At 41.3% G+C, this 22,368-nt stretch overlaps 1 protein-coding gene across 1 annotated transcript in view; it reads right to left on the reverse strand.

The window, feature by feature from the left end:
- Nucleotides 1–22,368, reverse strand: part of RECK (reversion inducing cysteine rich protein with kazal motifs) — a 131,694-nt gene that overhangs the window by 40,833 nt on the left and 68,493 nt on the right. The window contains exons 11-17 of the mRNA XM_065399444.1: nucleotides 22,040–22,176; nucleotides 20,365–20,505; nucleotides 13,691–13,879; nucleotides 10,806–10,928; nucleotides 9,993–10,164; nucleotides 8,172–8,364; nucleotides 4,328–4,538 (exon numbers count right to left, since the gene is read on the reverse strand). Coding sequence (XP_065255516.1) covers nucleotides 4,328–4,538; nucleotides 8,172–8,364; nucleotides 9,993–10,164; nucleotides 10,806–10,928; nucleotides 13,691–13,879; nucleotides 20,365–20,505; nucleotides 22,040–22,176 — 1,166 coding nt within the window. The remainder of the gene's footprint in view (nucleotides 1–4,327; nucleotides 4,539–8,171; nucleotides 8,365–9,992; nucleotides 10,165–10,805; nucleotides 10,929–13,690; nucleotides 13,880–20,364; nucleotides 20,506–22,039; nucleotides 22,177–22,368) is intronic.

Here is a 22,368-nt window from a genome sequence, read left to right on the forward strand (position 1 = left end):
GACTTAGGTTCTAAAAGGGCTATGTTGATTGGTAATGCAACTCTAGAGGAAGAAGAGGGCTGTAGGATGTCCGTTAATTCATGCTGTTGTTCAGGGACTTCCTCCAAGTTAATTCTCAAGTCACTGGCAACTCTTTTAAAAAGGTCTTGGAATTTTGCGTAGTCATCCGAGGGTGTTGGAGGAAGGGGAAGTAAGGCTTCTTCAGGCATTACCTCCGGCTCTACTGGAATAGGAGCAGGACTTGGTTGACCCTGCAAGTGTGACGATGCTGCCTGGTGTCTTGTGTCATTGGCAGGTTCGTCAGGTGGTGGTGCTAGACCGGTGTTGCGCCTGGTTGAGGTGGAGTAGCGCGTGTGTTCTCGAGGGTACGATGCCCATAGTGCCCAATATTGCCATGGTGGTAGGTAGGGCATAGGTGGTGCCATCCGGGGGTTCACCCCCCAGGGGGCAGGATCCTGAGAATAGGATGAGGTAATTTTTCTATGATCTCTGTTGACTGGGGTCTGGGAATGGGAGTCTTGATACGGTGAAAAATCCCCGTGGTCCAGCTTCCTCCTCACTGGAGGAAGGCTGTTCAGATCCTGACTCAGCCATTGGGGAGAAGCAGGCATTCGGCAGGGGTGACTGCAGGATAGGTGACACAAACAGATCTCTTGCCTGAGTAAACTGAAGTGCTGAGGCTCCTGTGTGAGGTGAAGGCTGGGTAGGAGGAAGCTGCAGTGAGGAAACATTCCTCTGCACCGGTGTTTTGAGTCTGGGCTCACTGCCGGTCAGCCCAGTGGGTGTTGGTGCCGTGGCCGGTGCCGGGAGAGCAATCTCAGCCTGCAGGGGGTCAGGCAGGTTGTGGGATGTCGGCACCGTGTCCGCCGCGGTGCCGAACGGTGCCAGAAGACAGGCAGGCAGCTGGAAGCCTGAAGCCTCGGCACCGGAGCTTCGCGCCACCGCCGCAGCCTCAGGCGGGTTTCGTGCGGTGCCGGAGGAGCCCGGCTCGTCAAATGTGCTCAAGCGGGGGAGCACAGGCAGGGAAGCGGTAAATCTGCCCGGGGAAATCCTGTGTCGCAGGGTTTCCTTTGAAGCTGACAAAAGGTGCCCTTTTTTTGGAAGATTTCTTGTGCTTCTTTGAGGTGGGGGGACTGTGGTGGGCAGCAGAGCCGGAATCAGCGCCTGGGTCTAAAGCTGCGCCTAGGGATTTCTGGAGGAGGAGGAGCAGTTTCAGTCTAAGCTTCCTGTCCTTCCGTGCCCTGGAGCTAAGTTTGCTGCAGTGGGCACATCTTTGGGGAATGTGGGTCTCCCCCAAACATTTTATATACTGTGAGTGGCCATCTGACAGGGGGATAGCTTCCTTGCAGTTAGAGCAGCGCTTAAAGCCTGTGGAGCCAGGCATGTCCGAAGCGGCTGCGGCTGACAGGAATTTTTTTTTTTTTTTTTTTTTTTTTTTTTAAAGAGATAGAAATGGTAACTAACTATAACTAACATCGAACTAACAACAAACAAACTAACTAGAAGGGTAATTGTAACAAGAGGAAAGAATTTTCTAACGAGTCTGCTGAGCTCCATCTCAGGCCGGGGACGGTAGAGAAGGAACTGAGGAGACCGGCCGCGCATGTGCACTATTAAGCTAGACTCAGAGCGGGGGGGCAGGCTCTACGCATGCGTGGCCGGTACGAGTACTGCTACAAAAATCTCCGAGCAAAGGCGCAGGGACGCACCAACACCTGGAGTGGAGCACCCACAGGGACATGTCTCGAAGAAGAACTGAAGTTATGAGCATTGGCTCTATGCTTGTATTTGAAGTGTGATTTTCCACACCCCTGAGTGACAGTTATACCAACGTAAGTTTCTAGTGTAGACTAAGGGTACGTCTACACTTACCGGAGGGTCCGGCGGCAGGCAATCGATGTTCTGGGATCGATTTATCGCGTCTGGTTTAGACGCGATAAATCGATCCCGGATCGATCCCGGAAGTGCTCGCCGTCGACGCCGGTACTCCAGCTCGGCGAGAGGAGTACGCGGCATCGACGGGGGAGCCTGCCTGCCGCGTCTGGACCAAGGTACTTCGAATTCAGCTACGTTATTAACGTAGCTGAATTTACGTACCTTAGTCCGAAGTGGGGGGGTAGTGTGGACCAGGCCTAAGCCCGAGCATCTAATTTTAGGCACCTACTTTGGAAAACACTGGCCTTAATGATTATCTCTAAATTTTCAGCTTCCTCTTAGAATCTTGAAATATTAAGCCCTTATTGCAAACTTCTTGTTTACAGTAATCATGGAACCCTTTCACCAGTGTCCACTTGACTTCTTAGCAAATAAGTCAAATTCATATGTCTACATGTGCAATACTAAGAGCAGACAGATCATGTTCCAGATCAATGGAAACATAAGAATGAAATGCATAAAGTTTTTGGATCCTGGACTCTTTGGCATTGTAAATTATCTTCCCATAAATTACTAGATGTAAAAGCAGCATGTCTATGAAAGCTTCCCCACTTCCTTGCCTTCCCCACAATATTTTCTAGTGTTGATAGCTGCTAACATGAAGCCTTTTTCTCTGCAGTACTACCCAGAGACACCTGGTGAAAACACACCGTTGAATGCAGGAGCATGTCACAATATCAAAACAGTGACAAGAGTGGACTGCAGAAGAAGCTGGCATTGGGATACAGAGATTTAATTTAAAAGGTATGTCTCTCAAAAGGGCCCCGAGGGTCAGGTACTGTTGTGTTTTGGAGAAGAGGATGACAAGTCTAGGATGGGACGGAAGATTCATTCTTCAAACTGAGTCCAACACTAGTTGTTTAAATACCCAAGGATAATGCAATAACTGGAATGATTTTAAGAAATAACATTCAATGAAAAAGTCCAGCAGACAGCAGGTTGATGTCACTCAAATTTAGTACACAAGTCAGACATTTTGTGGGAAGCCTCCAGATCTCACAAGAAACAGCAAATCTCTAAAATGGTTTTAACATGGTGGCTGAAATTTTTACCTTGTGACTAGGCATTTTATCATTCCTCTGCTCTGCCTTTGAAATAAAGCACATTTCCCTTCTTGTCCCAAAAATGTAGTTTTCTGCTGTTGCTATTTTAAATACAGTTTGGCACTACTGTGTAGTATCCACATTACGGATTGTGGAAAACTGCTGTATTTTCAACAGCTAAATATTTATGTATACAAGTGAAGCACTAGTTCAATACAAAGCACATTCTGACTAAAATTGTACTCTAATGCAGAAGAGGACATACATTTTATATTTCATGATATGCATTTTTTGTGTGTCTAATTACAGCCATGCACATTCTGCAGTAAGCTGGATCGGTCTGGATTGTGAATTTTACCACAGCAGACTAGAAATTCAGTGGTAGCTTTCCCCATAAATAAATAAAAATGGAGATTCTGAATCCATAAATTATGAAACTGAGTAATACAATCAGTACAGTGGCCCATGTGTTATTTATTTTGCTATTAAATTCTCCATGTGAGATATGAAAGTCTGTTAAGAGATCAAACATCAGCAGCGAAACAGTTAAGAATGTTAACATTTGAACTGTCATCTTTTAGGTTTCAAAATCAGCCCTCCACTGGAATGAATGGGGAGTTCACACACCTTCCAGAAATAACTGCAGGTTGCCTACAGATTTAGGAAGACATCACCATACGATACGATAACAAATTAGGGATACGTGAGACCAGTAGGTTGCAGAGTCTAACACCTTTCACTGAAAATGCCCTATGACAAGCCCCCTACTATTTAACTCAGGGTCTATAAACTTGAGCTCTTCAGATCATTACAACTGCCAAGGGATCACATTAAGAAAGAGGCAACCTTCAAAGAAGTAGGACTCAAACCATTTAGGGCATTACATGTCAAAAACACCAGCTAACTTCTCACAGAAACCAAATGAAAACCAATGCAGACCATGGGCATAGCAAGTCTAGCAGCATATTCTGCACAAGCAGAACATATCTTATGTCAGTTCAGTCTCAGCCAGCTAGCTCATATTCAAACCACACTCTGGGCTATACACTGGAAAAGTCACTCATCTGCACCATGTGTGTCCAGTGAAATGGAGACAGCTCTGAAGGCACATCTCAATATTAATGAAATCCTCTTTGCACAAAGGTCTATCAGAAAGCTTATGTACCACGTAAGTCCTAATTAAGTCCTCAGAATAAGTCTTGTAATGGTCACACACACACACACACACACACACACACACAGAATAGAATATATTTTTCAAATAAATCATTTTGGTCCACACCAACTTGCTTATATGAGTAGCCTTCAGACACTCATATACCTTGATTGAGCATTAGCAACAAACATACCTGGTGCAACAACTGGTTTGCATCCAGTTGCAGAAAGAGGAGGACATTTAACAGAGGTGCATTCTGTTTGTAAACTATAGTCTGAGACAACTCCTACAGCTTGACAATGTCCATAGTAGTCCACAGCCACACGGTCAGAATAGGCAGCACACACATTACTGTAGGTTTCACCATTATGTCCACATACTGGTTCCACTGATTTGCAGAAGGGCTGAAAAAGAGTTTGTAAAAAAGTGCAAAAAACTTGGTTTATTTACATTGGAGACAAGACTTCAGGATGACCTTATAGTAGTTTTAAAGTTGATAGGGATACACTGCTCATGCTAGCAAAGTGTGTCAAAAGTCAGTAATAGAAATCTAGAGTAAATAGCCCATGCAATTCTATGCAATGTATAATAAACAAAAGGAGTAAGTTACAAGAGAAGACAACAGAAGAATATAAATACTGTAGGTTTAAGAGGCACCTAAGATTTACTTCTGTTAAGGGACAGGAAATGAGGGTGCTGTTAAAAAATCAGGTATTGGGAAACAAGCACTAAAACAACAAAAAAGGGGGAAGCGTAGCAAATTCTGGATGTATTTTTCACGTTCTTAAAATTACTTTATAAAATAAAGGGTTTAGAAAGATATAAAACTATCAACATGAGGTTATTTCAAAGGAGTAAAATTTATTACTGTTATTACAGATTTCAGCCCAACATATGTATATTTGTTTGGTGCTTGGTTTTGTTGTTCTTTTTGTTTGTTTTTTGTATTGTTTTTTATGTCGCTATCATGCCTTCTAGGTATACGTACAAACAACCATAAAAATTAATACATTTTTTCCAACTGAACTAGTGCCAATTAACAATAATTCCCCAATGCCTCCCCAAAAGAAAACCAACATAAACAAACCAACACACTCAGGAAAAGTGTACTCGAAAAGCCAACAAATTCAAATTGTTGGACCAAGGGGAGAAGTGAATTGAGTTCAAAGTCCCCCCCAGAGTACTCCCAGATAAGCTGTCACCCCACGCTATCCTCAGAGTCCTCTCAAGTGGAAAAAAAAAAAAAAAAAAAAGAGAGACAAGCCCAACTCCATCTTCCCTTGCTAGGGACTACAGCCCTGACAATAATACCTCTGCCAGCAGCATCAAAGGTAGCTGACATCATCATGGACATTTGAACTTTGTGCACCTTGTAAAGAATTGTATAATGAACTGTGTTAGAAAAATAGACATTGTATATTTAATAGTGTTCTAAGAAAATGTAAAAGGGAACTTTGCTGCTTTCTGACTGTGTCTTCTTGACATAGCTATTAAAACTCTACTGAAACAACTTCTAAGGTAGTAAAAATAAAAGCTGGTTTGTGTCTTATCTACAGTGAATTCTTGGTCTGTATAGATAACAAGACAAAGCAAGCCACACAAATGTCTGATTTACTAGACAGGTGCAGATCTCCCTAGTAAGATAAACTGAGAGGATGGTACTGAGTGGACAGAACTAGCCAACCAGCAACTCCAAGGCCACTGTCAAGGACAGTGGGTCATGAACCCTGTTACACGGGACTCTCTGGTGCTAGCAGCTTCCAACCTGCCACCCAGGGACCTGCTAACTGTTGTCAGAATAGGAGCTGAACTCAGACAGAGGACCCCAATCTTAGGAGCTGTTTGGCGGAATGCTGAGGGTCCTAATTGGTTCACAGCTTCTATTTATACACAGCGTAGAAACAGGAAGTTGCCCATGCAACTGGGATCCACCTTGCTCTGGACTCTCTCTCTTGTGCTTCCTCCTTGGCCTCCTGCTCCCCTGGCTACCCTTCCTGGTACCCTGACCTGGTCATCGATCCATAGTTCTGCTCTCAAGTTTGTCTCCTGCTTCTGATCTCCTGGTAACTGACTCTGCCAGTCTCCTGACAGTGGACTCTCAGTTTGCCCTCTGGCCTGTCTCAAACTCTGATCTCCTGGTATTTGACCTGGCCTGACTCCCAACTCCTGCTCTGACCACTAGGTCATACCATCCATTTCCCAGTCATGACAGCCACAAGAAGCAGATAAATAAGAAGACAACTGTAGTATGAAATAATGGAATACATGAAAGCAATGAAGAGACAGCTGGGTTGAGTGAGTGAGGAGGATAGCAAAGGCGAAAATATATATACAACATATTGCTTTTTTTTTAAATGTATCAGTTAAAAGGATCTGTGGTTAGTCTGTATGAAAATATACCTAGAGAAAATATATTTCATTCAAACAGCCCTGTTCTATCTAGCAAACACCATATTTAGTTAGCTATCCAAGATACTGTAACTAATCACTGTAATTTTCCTTTAATAAGAAAAATATATGGCAAAACCTGATGCTAACATGATCAGAACATATACATAAATAAGCATACCTAAAACTTTTGATTTGTCCCCAGAGCCCAGGAGTGAGCACAGCTATGAAACTTTGAATTGACAAAAAAATGGCCATAATATACAGTGCTTATTTTGCCCATGGCTTGGCAATCAAAATTTTGCCCACTCAATCCTACTTTTATTTTACTTCAAGGTGGATAAAAATCCATGATTTAAAATAACAAAACAAAAATATCCAATTTAAATTTTTTAAAAAATCCTTTAAAAAAAATTAAATTAAATACATTAAAAAAATAAACCTGTTTCAAATTAAATTTGAAATTGACAACATATGTTAAGGCCAAACTTATTATAATCTATTAATATCATTTAAATTAAATGCAAAAATAATGTTAGGTAGTAAATATTTTCTGCCAAGTTTTAAAATAAGGCATATCACTGAACTATTGGAAGTCATTGTTTAAGCACCAGCTTTTGACAGCAGTAGCCTCTTTGGCAGGTGCAGAGAAAATAGTTCAGTTCAATGACTGGATCATTCAAAGTTAAGAAACCAGTTGGCATTTGAAAAAGCAGGAAAGATTGCTTTGCTCTTCCAATCTATGAATCAAAATAGGTGTGAGGATGAGATCTACTAGATCTAAAATCTTGATATGGTGACCAAAACCAATCAGTCTTGCGTCTGATGAAGTGGGCATTCACCCACGAAAGCTTATGCTCCAATACTTCTGTTAGTCTTAAAGGTGCCACAAGACCCTCTGTTGCTTTTTACAGATTCAGACTAACACGGCTACCCTCTGATACAAAACCAATCAGTTCAATTCACCAGCTAGAGCTAATAAATAATGAATCAGTTAAAAAAAAAAAACATGTTTGCATTTAGAACTAACTTTTCTTATTTTCCAGCATATTTAATGTGGTTTATTTTTTTGTAAATTAAAATATTTTGTGCATTTTAATTAGATTTAAATTTCTAGCCAGAACTTGAAAAAAATTTAAAAAATCTCTTGTAAATAAGAAATGCATTATTCACCATTTTCTAAAATAATAAAGTAAAAATTAAGAATTTGAATACATTTAATTTAAGCTAAATAAATGTGTATAGATGTGTATCTTCCTGGTTAGCAAAAAGAGCACCAAATTTAGTGTAAAGTCTATATTTAGTTGCAAATTAATAAATTTTAATCATTACCAATGAGAATCACCATTTCTTTAAGAAAATAACTAAAAAGTACAAATGCAAAACACCATTAAAATTGATTAGTTAAGTCAAGGTTTCCTGATTGCTTATTTAAATCATGATTAAATTGCTTTGATTTCCACCCTGTTTTTTATATATATTTTATTTTATTGAGTGCCCCAACTCAGATACTATGTTTTTGAAAGCATTACTTTAATGAGAATTTTTTGTGAACCAGAAATAAATTCTGGTTGGACATGACAAATGAAAATGGAACATTAAAGAATGCTGTTGAACATCTGGTAAATATTGCAAAAACTATTTCATACCTGGCATGGACCCCTGTAGGATACATTTTTTCCTTTTTGGTACAGAGTACACAAGTTATTATATTCCATATTATCTGTGTCACAAACAGGATCCCGTAACTGGTCACAATTGAATTGTCTTGGCACACATTCATGCTGGCTACATCCAAACTTCTCAAAACTCGTTAAGCAAACCTGCTGCTTTGGAATGCACCTGCATAAATTAATAACATTTTCACATTATGTAGGTTTATTAACTCAAAATATTCAGGGGAACATTAACTTTTGGCATACTTTCACAGGCTTTAGAGCTAGGTATGGCTAAGCAGAGTTGTAGAAAACTTGTGTAACAAAATATTTCAGGTAATCTAGTTTCAGGGTTCATTACAAACCTAGTACTGCATAAAATTTTGTCAAGGTATATGAACCCGAGATGAGATTCAAAACACAAATCCTCCTCTCCACAAGTGTTCTGTCCTGGGTTTGGGGCAAACCTTGCTAGAACTATCAGTTTCTGAGTTTCACTTTGCAAATATAGGTTCAATCAAAAGTCAGAGTATGAATCCATCTGAACCAATACCAAAACAACAAAAGCAAAAAGTTAACTGAATTTTTATGAACAGAAACAGCTATGTTGCACAATTCTAGCTCAACACTGCCCTGAGATAGTATACAATTACCATTAAAAACAAAGGACCAAATTCCATTAATTATGTTCAACCTAGGATTGGAAAAAAAAAATAACTGAAAAATTTAATACCTAATATAACTTCTCCTCTGACAGTGACATCTCCCCCAATCTGTCACTGAAGGGAAATACAGAGCAGCAAAGAACAGAAATAGAGAGGGAAAGGATGCTAAGATAAATTAACACAAATACTTTTTTTAATACAAAGTTCTTTATATGGAAATTTATCTGGGAGTCACTGTTTGCAGCACCTTCTTACCAAGATATCCCTCTGCTAAGGGTAGAAATTCCAACCTGTAGTGTGATGAATGTACTGATGGAAAGCCAAATGGCTGTTCTACAAATCTCCTCTATCTGCTCATAATACTGCCAATCATTTTGTAGAGCGTGCCTTAATTGTCGCTGAGGCCTATTACCTTGTGTTCTATAGATTTTGCTGATAGACTGAAAATAGAGAGACACTAATATTGGGAGCTGTGCATTTTATTTATTACTTATCTTTAGTTTTCTCATCAGTGGTATTGTGCCACATTTTTGTTTATGTTCTTTTAAAGATTATCTGACTGTCTGTTAGAATGAAACAGCAGGGACTGGACAGAGACTATTGAGAGATTTCACAAACTAGCAATACAACAACACTTAGCACTTATAGAATGCCTTTCACCAGAGAAGTTATAATTGCTTTACAACAGTGTGTATTGTTTCTATTTTACAGATTAAAAAAAGGCACAGATCACTCCTGACTCAGTTCCTTTCTTTAGCCATTGGATTGAACAGACATCAGATGTATCTTGAACAAAGGTTACAAGGAGGTAAAATACCCCATATCTTATTTCCAATACCATAAACCATCCAGTCCACCCCTTATCACATTTATATAATAATTCTGTTTTATTTCTAAAAGTAGAATCTGCAGCAGGCATTTTAAAGAAAATGTTAACATTCCAGAAATAATCAACAGAACAAAATGCAGACACTTATTGCAGTCTGTGAGTACTGCAAAATTAGAAATTAGGTATCTCACAAATTCCCACGTTTACTCGATTTGTAAAATATTGCTATAATTACAATATATAGTATCATTGCCAGGGAAGGAAGTATAAACTGATTTATCAATTAAAAATGCCAAATATATTTACATATTTAATCTTTACCTCTGATTTTTGGTACAAGGGTTAGGGTTACAAGGATCCTTGGAGATACATGATCCAAATTCAAACTGATTGTCCTGGAGCCCAACACATCGTGCTATGCATGCACTTGGATATGTGCGTCCATTTTGCCCACACACTGGGACAAACTGATCAGCACAGTTACATGGTAGACCTGAAAAAATAATATACAGATCAGTAATTTGGCTTGTATATTTTCATTGGCAGAAAATGTACAAAATATTAGAGTATGTGTGACCAGCAGGTGAAGCAAATAACTGAGCTAGCTGTATTGGGACAAGTCATATGTAACCTTGGACAAGTCATTTGACCTTCTTTGGCCTCAGCTCAGTGCAAAAATCTTAGAGTATGTCTACACTTAAAACACTACAGCTGAGGTTGCACCGCTGTAGCGCTTCAATGTGGACACTACCTATGCCAGTGGGAGGGTTTCTGCCATTGGCATAGGTAGCCCACTCCCCTGAGAGGCAATAGCTAGGTTGATGGAAGAATTCTTCTGTCAGCCTAGAACTGTCTACACTGGAGGTCACATTGGTATAGCTATATCTGTCAGGGGTGTGAAATCCACACCCCTGAGAGATGTAGCTATAACAATATAAGCTTCTAGGGTAGACCAGGCTTTAGTTTAAAAACAAACAAACAAAAAACAAAAAACAGAACCACAGTGAATTGCCACTGAAATTTTGAAATTTTCTGGACAAACTGCAAGAAGAGTTCTAAGTCAGCCTTTTACTTTACTGTTAGGACTCAAATGAACATGTAAAGTTTCTGGATTTTGGAAAACGGTAACGGTACCTGTAAACATACGACGTTCCTCTGCTGAGTTATGCTCATTAAGACACTGACGAGTGGAACATATCAAGTTTCCAGCGAAACAAGAACAGACATTACAATCTATGTTAAAGGATGTTCCATGGCCTTAAAATAAGAGAGAGAAGTATTTTATGTGTATAATTACAAATGAGTACAGACATTCCCCCCACCAAGAGACACTATATAAAATAAAAGACTTATTTTATATAGTTAAAGCTGCAGACAGAATTCCATTATAAACTATTCCCCATTTTTCTCATGTTCATGAAACTTTCAGAAATGGGATTGTTTGTTTGAGCTGAAAATTCTATTCTTGGTCAGAGTTCAGAATGTTTTTGCATTTAACTTGAGGAAAATCCACTCACTCGTGTTTTTGACTAATGGGAAAGTGGGGAAAAATACTCAGGCAGTTCCTTTTTTTTTTTTTTTTTTTAAATTATAAATAAAATGCTAAAACCTATGTAAAACTGTAATGTTAAGGTTGCAAAAATAAAATACTCAGGAAATGAAAATGCTAAAGCTCTCCAGATTGGTGTAAAAATGTTTGTAACACCTTGGCTTGTGATCTTTTTTTAATGTTTGACTTTCTTAAAGATACATTTAAAGATACTTTTCTGTTGAATTGCACTTAGGTAAACTCCAGGCAAGTTTGCTAACTTTTGTATTATAGATTTTTTTTTTCCTGAATAGTATTAAAATTTCTGTTTAAAGTGCGAAGTAATAGACCATCACATCCTGAGCTAGATCCTTATTTATGAGCCTGCACCCTTTGCACTGCTCACTTCCCTCCCCGGTGTGCCCTTTTTATGAGCCGAGAACATTATCTCAGTCTAACCCATAGTCAATAATTTGCAAATGTTATTTATGGTCTTAAACTAGCTCCCAGTGCACATCTGTCCAAGTTAAAAAAACCCAACACATCACAATCTGGCATTATTAGCTGCAGGCAGCTGTGTCTACTCAATAGCAGTACGGAACAATGAGTGTTTACAGTCACTGCTGAGACATACTGGCAAAACAGTATAGAGGAACTTAGGGCCAGATCCTTTGAAGGGATATACATAAACATAAAGGCCTATCCTCAGAGTTTTCAAGACTGAGCCCTTAATATTGCAGCTGCCAAGACCCAATTTGGTTTCAGGCAGGGTGATCAGTGTTTTACTTTCACAGTCACTTAGGGTATATCTACGCTGCAATTAAAAATCTGTGGCTGACCTATGCCACCTGACTCAGGCTCGTGAGGCTTGGGCTAAGGGGCTGTTTAACTGTGGTGTAGATGTTTGGACTTGGGGTAGAGCCCGGGCTCTAGGACCCTGCGAAGTAAGGAAAGAAAGCAAGAAAACAGCCCCACCGCCTGAGCTCTGTGAGCCCAAGTCAGCTACCATGGGCCAGTTGCAGGTGTCCAACTGCAGTGTAGACATTCCATAAAATTCAACAAACTAATCACCCCTTAATCTAGAGGGCAATCCTTCACAACAAATAAGCCAAAATTAGTAAATGCCATTTCTGTAATGAAATACAGATAAATGTAACAGTATGAAAGCAGACTAGATTAAGGAGTGATTAGTTTGTTGAATCTAAGGGACTGTGAAACAACTTATTTATTTAAATTTGCAACATTAACATTGCATCAATATAGATTTTTTCACATAATATGGTAAAAGGTTATCTGAAGATCAATTCCTACATTGGACCTGATCTTGCAAACATTTATTACAGACCATAATGGTTACTACTATGAGTAACCCATTGTAAACGCCAAATAAAAAGACCTGAAAAAAAATGAATGTTAGAATAAGCAATTCCTGCCTTTATGAAAGCAAAATAAATATTCCGTTGTCATCATTCCATGAGAAACTATGACAAATGCTTTACAAATAGGTTTTTTTACTCTAACTTGAGCCATAGCATTATTTGATTTAGCTAAGTTCTAATGAAGTTTCTAAACCAAATACAAAGAGAGGCACTTGCAAACTATGGATAAACAATGGGTAAACTTAATATATGCATCTTAACTGTAAACAATGAAATCCATGGAACTACTTAGAGTATACTAGTAGAGTACTGAAAGAAAAACTTTCATAAAAGCAGTCACATAGGGTTACCATATTTGAACATTGAAAAAAAAAAAAAAAAAAAAAAAAAAAAAAAAAAGAGGACACTCCACAGGGGCTCCCGGCCCCGCCCCAACTCCACCCCTTCCCCACCCCCATTCCAACCCCTTCCCAAAAGTGCCCGCCCCAACTCCGCCCCCTCCCTGCCCCATTGGACCCCTGCCCCGCCTCCTCCCCTGAGCACACCACATTCCCCTTCTTCCTCCCTCCCTCCCAGCCACGCGAAACAGCCGCCTCCTCCCCGGGCTCCAACTTTCCCGGCTCCCGCAGCTCTCCAGCCCGTGCACCCCCAGCCAGGCGCTACCCCCGCACAGCAGCAGCCAGAGCCGGGGGGCGGGAAGTTGCTTCGGGCCCCGGGCCTGCCCTCGAGCTGGGCATCACAGCCCCAACGCGCTTCCACCTGTTAGGCTGCATCCCAGCCGCAGGCTCTCTCTCTGGCCAGGCTGGAGCAGGGAAGTGCTGCGTGCGTGGCCCGGGCCTCACCCCCGGGCTCAGGGGGACCTCCACCTCGCTCTCAGCTGGACCTGGCAAGGCCGCAGCAGCTCAGGCTGGGCGGCTGCGGGAGGCGCTGCAGCACGGGCCCTTCTGGGGAGAGGGGGGGAGCTCAGGCTCCCAGGAGCCACCACCGTGCGCTGAGAAACTTTCCCCTGTGCCGGGACCCTCCCCCCGGGCAGCGGCTCCACAGGGAGTGGGGAGGGGGAGGCAGAAAATACACTCTTAGTTTGCAGAAACTGAGTCTAATCCTGTACTTACTTTTCCTTTGTCCTCCAACAATACATGACTTTTGGAGGTCAACACAATGCATCTCCATACAGTTTTCTAACAGTCCACTCTGTCCACAGGTACAAATTTTGAAGCAACCAACATCTCCTGCAGATGATGGAACCTGAATAAGTGTACCTTGGCGGACAATAAAATCTGAAGCTTCTCCCAACTTGCAACCTATGCACACAAAAGAAACATTAGCTCATTAAAAATGAATTACGTTTCAGAAATGTTTAGGGATAACAAATACTCTGTATGAAGAAATTCTGATGGTGAAAAATCACTTCTGAGGATTTGTGGAAAAAATATATACATCTTCAAATTTCTGCAAAAATGGAAAGCAGTTTTTGGAGGAAGAGGAGTGTCATTTTGCATCCAAAAGTGGTTCTCTTTGTGAATAATAACATTGGTACAATCCATAATATTGCTCTTGGGAAAGGATTTTACCATTTTCAGGATCAATGATAACTGGCAGAAATGTGAAGAATTTGCCCAAGATAAAATTCCTAAAAATACATGCAGAAATACTACTTTTTGCATGTAAATGCCAAAAGAAAATGTGTAGTTTCACATCACTCTAATCAGCTCTCCTAGTTTCCCCATCATTCTGCGGCAGAATACATGGACATGACAAATGCCACACACTTAAGATACACCAGCTCCTAACTTGTACTAAAGTCTGTCAGCTAAGCTCTGTTGTTTCTCTTTCCTGACCTCCTTTCCTTTTCCTCGCTTCCATTCTTGTGTGCATTTTGAAGACACTCAATAACACACTATGAAAATATGTTAACAAAATAAAAAGGAATAAAAAAGTTAAGAGAAAGAAAGAATAAGGAAGAGGAAGAGATAGAAAAACAACAGTGAGATGGAGAAAGGAAAAGGAAGAGGAGGATTAAAAGCCAGGAGGTGCAAGGGATAGTGAAAGGAACAGGAAAGAAGAGATTACTTACCTCTACAGTAGTTAGAGTTCAAGATATTTTGTCATTGTGGGTGCTCGATGCTAGGTGTATGGCATGTATGTGCACCTTTGATTGGAAATTTTTCATCAGTAGTGTCCGCACCTGTACCCTACACATTCTCATGCTCCAGAACGAGGTTATATAGGGAGAGTTGGACCTGCCGCAACTCCAGCTCCTTCTCAACTCCGAAGTTCAAGGCAAGAATTCCGAAACAGAGGGGAAAGGAGGGAAGATAGTGGAGCTCCCAGAGGGACAAAACACCTTGAACTTCAGTTACTGCAGAGGTAAGTAACCTCTCCTTCTCCAGGCTATTGTCCCTAGGGATGCTCTACATTAAGTGACTCCAGAGCAGTACCTTAATTACAGTGGTGGGTGTTGAGGAGATGAGTTAAGAACAGTTCACAGAATGGCCTCAACAAAAGCTGCATCAGGTCTGAAAGTGTGAACGATAGCATAGTGCTGCAAAAATGTGTGCACTAATGATCAGATGGCAGCCTTGCAAATGTCTGCAATGGGTATGTTCTTAGGCAGAGCTACAGAGGTGGACTGAGCTCTGATGGAATGGACTGTCACCCTAGGTGAAAGGTGCACCCCACAAGCTTTGCAACATGTTAGGCTGCACCCTGAGACCTATTCAGATAGACTTTGTGAGGAAAGAGGAGTTCCTTTTATTCTCTCAGCAGTGGAGATAGAGGGTCTGAGAAAGGATCTGAAAGGTTAGTCCTGTGGCAATAAAAAGTGAGGGCTCTTCTGAAAGCTAGACTGGCCTCTTCCCTTGAAGCATGAGGTTTGGGATAGAAAACCAGTAGCTGGATGTCCTGATTGACATGAGAGTCCAACAAGAATGTAAGCAGGAAATAAGGATGAGGACAAATAGTCACCTTGTCTCGACATAGTGTAGAGGTGGATCAGCCATAAGGACTCCCAGTCCACTTATTCTTCTGGCCGAAATAATGGCTACAAGGAAGGCTGTTTTAAGAGACAAGTACAGAAGAGAACAACTGCACATGGGCTCAACGGGTTTTTTTTATTCCCTCAAAGCATTAAGGACGAGTGGGCTGTATTACAGGAGGAAAGAGGTTGGTCAAACCCTTCAGGAATCTTTTAGTAAGGTAAGGTGAGTAAAAACTGAAACCCACTCAACTGGTTGGTGAAAGGCTGTAATAGGAGCCAGGTGGACCTTGGTTGACCTGAAAGATAATCCCAGGGTTTTTAATTCAGCAGGTAGTCCAGTACGATAGAGAGAGAAGACTCAGACAAAGACAACGACCACTGTGCACACAAAATGCTTTCACTTCTGGAGGTATGTTTTCCTTAGGACGTGCTTCTTACTGTTTAGCAGCACAGACTGCACCTCAGGAGAATTGTCCTGTTCTAGACCAGAGAGCAATCAAGAAGCCATGCCCAAAGGTGTAGCAATGAAGTTGGTGTGGGTTACACAGCCTGATTTCTGGGTCAGGCAGTCTGTCACCAAAGGGAGGAGAAGAGGTGGTCTCAGCACTAGCCAAATCAGGTGTGACAACCATACCTGTCTTTGCTTTCTCCCTGTCTCTGCTTGTTTAGGACTTTGAGAAGCAAAGACGTTGGAGGGTAGGCATATAGCAGCACACACAGCGTGGCAGTCAGGAGAACGTCTTCCAGAGAGTTGTGACTAAGCCTGACCCACGAGCAAAATGATGGCATTTTGTGTTGAATGGGGTCACAAAAAGATCTACCCCTGGGGAGCCTGACGTGAGGCAGATCTTCCAAAAGATATGATTGTTCAGTTCCTATTCGTGGTCCTGAAGGAAATGCCTGCTCAGATAGTCTGCCATGGTGTTCTGCAGACCTAGTAGGTATGCTGGAGAGATTGATTTGGTGGATTAGACACCAATTCCAGAGCTTTATTGCTTCTGCAATTAAGGACAGGGATTTTGCTCCTCCTTGGTTGATGTAGTACACCATTGCCCTGTTGTCTGTCATACTACTTACAAAGCGGTCCTTGATCTTGGATGAGAAATAACAGCATGTGTAATGGACTGCCTATAGCTCAAGGATTCCTGGGGGATCCACGTGCCTCGTGCTATTAAGTCCTGAAGGTGAGCTCCCGAACCCAGCATAGATGTGTCTGAGGTGATGGTCCTTATGGGAGGTAGACATGAAAAAGATGTCCCAATGCAGACCCTGCAGGGGTCCTTCCAGCAACTGAGAGAGTCCTTGACTCTCTAGAGAATGGACACCTTTGGACAGGCTGTGTCTGTTGCATGTATAAACAGTTTGAGCCTGACTTGGAGGCATCTGGAGTGAGGCATAACAAATGTGCAGGCTGCCATATGGCCAAGGAGCTGTAAGCAAGACCTCGCTGTGGTCTGAGGGCTCTGCTATAGAGTAGATGAGATGGAGTGTGGAAAATATCCGGTAGGGAATGCTGGGCCTCCTGAACCTTCTCAAGGGAATTTGTAGTGTCTCAGCCACTCTCTTCATCAGATCCCAAAAAACTTTAAAGTCATCAGTGCAGGATGATGGAGGGGACAGGACTGCTTCATCTGGGGATGCCAATCATTTATTGGAAGGAGGCTCCACTGGCTCCTGATCCTCTGAAAAAAGTCTCCCTGAGAAGGTAGCTTGCTGTGGAAGGGGTATTCTGGGCCTGAAGGCTCCTCTTGGCGGGCCTTTTTACATCAACTCTCCCTGTAAAACTGGTCAGTGAAGGGGCCCATGTGGTAGAATGCCAATGTGGTGAGGCATATGGAAAGGGTGTGGGACCCTAGGGATGTTCCTGCCAACATTGGCAGGGAGGATGATGACTAATTCCCAGAGTATCTTGTCAGGGTACATAATAAGGGACAGAGGCTGTAAGGGAAAGGTAATCAAATCCTGGACAGAGATGTTTGAGTCTGAAGACGTATCATCCCACGTCCAATAGAGGAGCTAGAGTAGTTGGTACAGGCAGATGAGTCGGTACCAGTGGTAGAATAGGTGCCGGCATCCAAGTCCAAAGTTGGCAAACCTGTGCCCAGGGAAAAATAAGGAATACTAAAATAAAATAAGATACAGAGAGCCAGAAAATAAGCTAGTGGACACTGCAAAGTTCTGTGTCTAAACGCAGATGATTGAAAAGGAACTGAGTAGCAGTAAGTCTGACCCTCCCTATATATCCTTGTTCTGGAGCACATGGAAGTGAAAGACGCAAGCATGGACCTACAGACCTGTTGAACAAATCTTCGATGGAAGGTGTATGGGCATCTACATGGTGTACCCCTAGAGACAGTAACTCAAAGAACTAAAGTTGGGATTTTTTTTTGTTTTAAGATAGATAAGAGAAACTGATTAATTACTAAACTAAACCCATGGATTGTCAATTAATTAAAAAATTATGAAAAACACAAGGAAGATGTTAGAGTCACATTTCAACCTTCTGAGGACTTTCTGAAACAGAGTTTCTGTCTCCATTAGCAATTGAATCACTCTCTTTAACAAAGTCAGGCCAGTGCAATCCAGTGCAGTGGAATCCATCTTTTTCAGCCTCAGGGCCAAACGTGCTATTTCATAAAGGTCATGGGGACACAATCAATACTTTTAACTAGTTCTCTAGGCTCAGGCAGAGCCACTCAAGCACCTATCCATTCTCTCTCTCCAGGGCTCCCACAGCCCAGCAGGGATGTAGGTATTGGAACAGCCGGCCAGCAAGCTACCCTTCCTTCCTTTGTGATATAGCAGATGGCCAGTGAGAGAAACTACTGAGCAGCTGCAGGAGTAAAGTAACAGCAGCTGTTCAGAACACTCCCAGCTCTCATCAGAGATGCTCCTGAGGCTGAGAGGGAAATAGTGGGATGTAGCTGGGGAGGTGATAACCTCTGCTTATTCCCAGTAGCAATGGAGCTGATTCAAAACCTTCAATTAAATCAGTCTCTCTCTCTCTCTCTCTCTCTCTCTCTCTAGGGGACATATTTTCAATTCACAATCAAATAAAAATATTCTTCCTAACACAATTGTCCTCAAGGGAAAAAAATTTAGGGGCACAAGTGGCCTCCAGGCCACAGGTTGAATCTTGCTTCTTTAAAGGGAACTGGAAGAAATGGTGGTAATATCTGTCCATAAGATTGATGGTGTTCAGCCACCCTTGGTGACTGGGTTTATGACTTGGGAGTCTGGTAGCAGCAGTCAAAAAGGCATTTTACCATATATGGATACGGCCGTATCTTTTAAATGAGGATCTTGCTACCACAGATTCTAGGACTGGAAGGGACCTCGAGAGGTCATCGAGTCCAGTCCCCTGCCCGCATGGCAGGACCAAATACTGTCTAGACCATCCCTGATAGACTTTTATCTAACCTACTCTTAAATATCTCCAGAGATGGAGATTCCACAACCTCCCTAGACAATCTATTCCAGTGTTTAAGCACCCTGACAGTTAGGAACTTTTTCCTAATGTCCAACCTAGACCTCCCTTGCTGCAGTTTAAACCCATTGCTTCTTGTTCTATCCTTAGAGGCTAAGGTGAACAAGTTTTCTCCCTCCTCCTTCTGACACCCTTTTAAATACCTGAAAACTGCTATCATGTCCCCTCTCAGTCTTCTCTTTTCCAAACTAAACAAACCCAATTCTTTCAGCCTTCCTTCATAGGTCATGTTCTCAAGACCTTTAATCATTCTTGTTGCTCTTCTCTGGACCCTTTCCAATTTCTCCACATCTTTTTTGAAATGCGGTGCCCAGAACTGGACACAATACTCCAGCTGAGGCCTAACCAGAGCAGAGTAGAGCGGAAGAATGACTTCTCATGTCTTGCTCACAACACACCTGTTAATGCATCCCAGAATTATGTTTGCTTTTTTTGCAACAGCATCACACTGTTGACTCATATTTAGCTTGTGGTCCACTATAACCCCTAGATCCCTTTCTGCCATCATCCATGTCTTTGCCACTTCAGAGTTAAACTATTGCAATGTACCCTATATGTGAGTCTACATCTCAAATTCATGATTTGGAATTTGGACTTGGTGCAAAAGGCAGCTCAGGTGGCATTCTATAGATGACACCTGACACTGCTCTAGGACCTGCACTGTTTACCTGCGAGTTTCTGGAAAGACTTTAAGGTGCTATTTTTGACCTATTAAGCTTTCTATGGCCTAGGACCAACCTACTTGAGATACCACCTTTCACCTTTCTCAGGCATTTGCCATAAGGACCTCCAGGGCTCTTAGAATGTTCTCGAGACCCTCATCTGAAACAGCCGATATCTGAGGACTTTCAGGACTCACTGCAGGGTCCATTTGTTTCACCTGGCTGGGAAGTAGGGAAGTAGTATTTGATTGTATGCTGCTGCTTGCTGAAGGGGTGAGTTGATTCGTATTGCATTATGTTTTTGTAATTTTAAATAATTGGCATGATGTCAGAGGCTACATAAAGGCACTTTTATTTATTCTAAACTGAAATAAAATAAAAAACTTTCAGATCTCCTACCGGATAGAAAATTCCTTAAACATGTGTCTTTTGAGGGAAGGGAGAAAAATGAAAAAGGGAAATGAGAAATTCTTGGGGAGATCTAAAAAAAGTTGAAAAGACAACCCCCCCCTTTGTGGGAAAAAATGGTAACCGTGACAATCTTAAAACAGTTTTTCCTTTTTTGGAATATTACCAGCACATTTTAAAATGTTTACCAAAATTTCTACAATTCACGTTTAACTAACAGCTAACGTGTAAATAGCAGTCCAAACCTCTTACCTTGAACACAAAAATAGGGAAGACAGGGTTCTCCAGACTGACATCCTTTTCTATTTACTTCACACAACTGATTGGCAGCACAAGGATTTGGATTACATGGATGTGTAACCTCCTCCACAATGTTACCCAAAGAACTCGGGCCTGAAATTGTAATTACAGATCAGCTGCAGTGATTTAAATAATAATGAGGTCCATGATAATTTTTCTAATAAAGCATGGCATTTCCTATTTTGAACACTGAATTTTATTCTGCCACATACAATTCCTTGAAATCTTTTGTTCTCCACTGTTGAGAATGCTTATGTAGAAGCTTGAAATGAGAGGTTACTTGTAATGGGTTAACATATTAAGCCCTTCACTCCTGAAAATCCTGGCCCAAATTCTACTCATAAGTAACCATGTGTTTGATCAATCTTGTTCCCCAAATAAGTTTTGTTTACAACACAAAACACAAATTGGGACTGATTGGCAATCTCTAATCAAGAGAAACCCCATGACAGCAACAGCAGGGTTGTTAAAGGACAGCCTTAAGATTAACTGGAAACGTACATAGTTTCAGCCTGAAGATGAATTGGAAACATACATAGTTTCTTGAAGACAATTTGGTGTCACTGGTGAACTGTTAAGATTCAACTCAGTTTCCCTCGACTCTGTAGTAATGACTTCCTTGCATAAAGAGAAAAAGGAAAGTGAGGAGAAAGGAGAGACAATGACATGGGAAAGGTAACTCAAATACAGAAACTTGATGAGAGGAGGATGTTGTGAAGGATGCTGGGACAGATATTGCATTCACATATTGTATTTTATGTTTAAAGCACAAAAACCTCAACAACAACAAAAACCCATTGTAACTAAGATAGGCCAGACAGTACGAGCCGTAAAGTACTCACAGCCCTTTGTATCAAGCTAAGTGGTGGGTGGGGGTGTGAAAAAGACTTTCGCCTACCAGGGCCTCTTGTACAATTTCTGGTATATTTAGTAAGCATGTAAATCCATGAATAGTTTTATGTATGTTTTCTCTCTGTCCTTTTACCCCAATAAATATACTCTGCTGAGAATGAGCTGTGTGATCACTTGAAATGGCTGGCACCCACTGACTATAGCCCTCAGAGAGAAAGCACAGCAGAAGTACTGGCTGTTCAGCAGACTGGCTTGCTGGGGATATCACAGTATATGGCAGGGGGCTGCGCAGCCTCAAATCTCTGCTCAGATGGTAGTGGAACAACTGAAGGCTTGAGACCTGAATGAGCATTTCTACAGTGGAGAAATGCAGATGCAGTTACCCTGAAACTGTGACAGATGTCTTTTGTTGTGTAAGGAAATGGGGGATCATGTTTGATTGTCTTCTTGTTTCTCAATACTTTGGGGTGTGAAGGGGTTCTTTCTGATACATAGGCTACTTAACCTTATAAAAATACATTATTATTTTAAGGAATATTAATATTAAGATTCAATGGGCCAGATTTTCAGCTAATATAAATCAATGTACATCCATTGAAGCTGCAGAAGTGTACGAGAAGTGAAGTCATGCTGGGGTTCTGGTCCAATATATTAGATTAAATACTTTCAGCTGAACAATTTCATGTGATTCTATTTTAAAAAATGAAATACCAATTTTTAGAATTCAAAAGCATTTTACATTCCAACCCTGTTGCACAGATATTTTGGTACTTACTAAGGTATGTATCCAAAGGGATACAGTTCTCAAAGTCATCTGTTGGAGACAGAAGTTCACAAATGCTTTCAGCTGTGTGGCCCTCAGGAAATTTATTTTGGTCTCCACATTTCTTGAGAATTTCCACACAATCTGATCTTCAGAGAAAATAAATAATTATACAGAATGAACACACTACTGGAGGGAAAAAATTTTTGTAAAGAAGCACAAAAAAATTAATTTCCCCCAATCATTTATACCATTCATCGCTCACAAACATACAGAGAGGTATAAATTTATGGTAGGAAGATAGGAATTATAGAAACTTATTGCTGAAACTGCAGTTTTTT

This window comes from Emys orbicularis, chromosome 2, assembly GCF_028017835.1.
Source record: "Emys orbicularis isolate rEmyOrb1 chromosome 2, rEmyOrb1.hap1, whole genome shotgun sequence".
Taxonomy (NCBI): Eukaryota; Metazoa; Chordata; order Testudines; family Emydidae; genus Emys; species Emys orbicularis.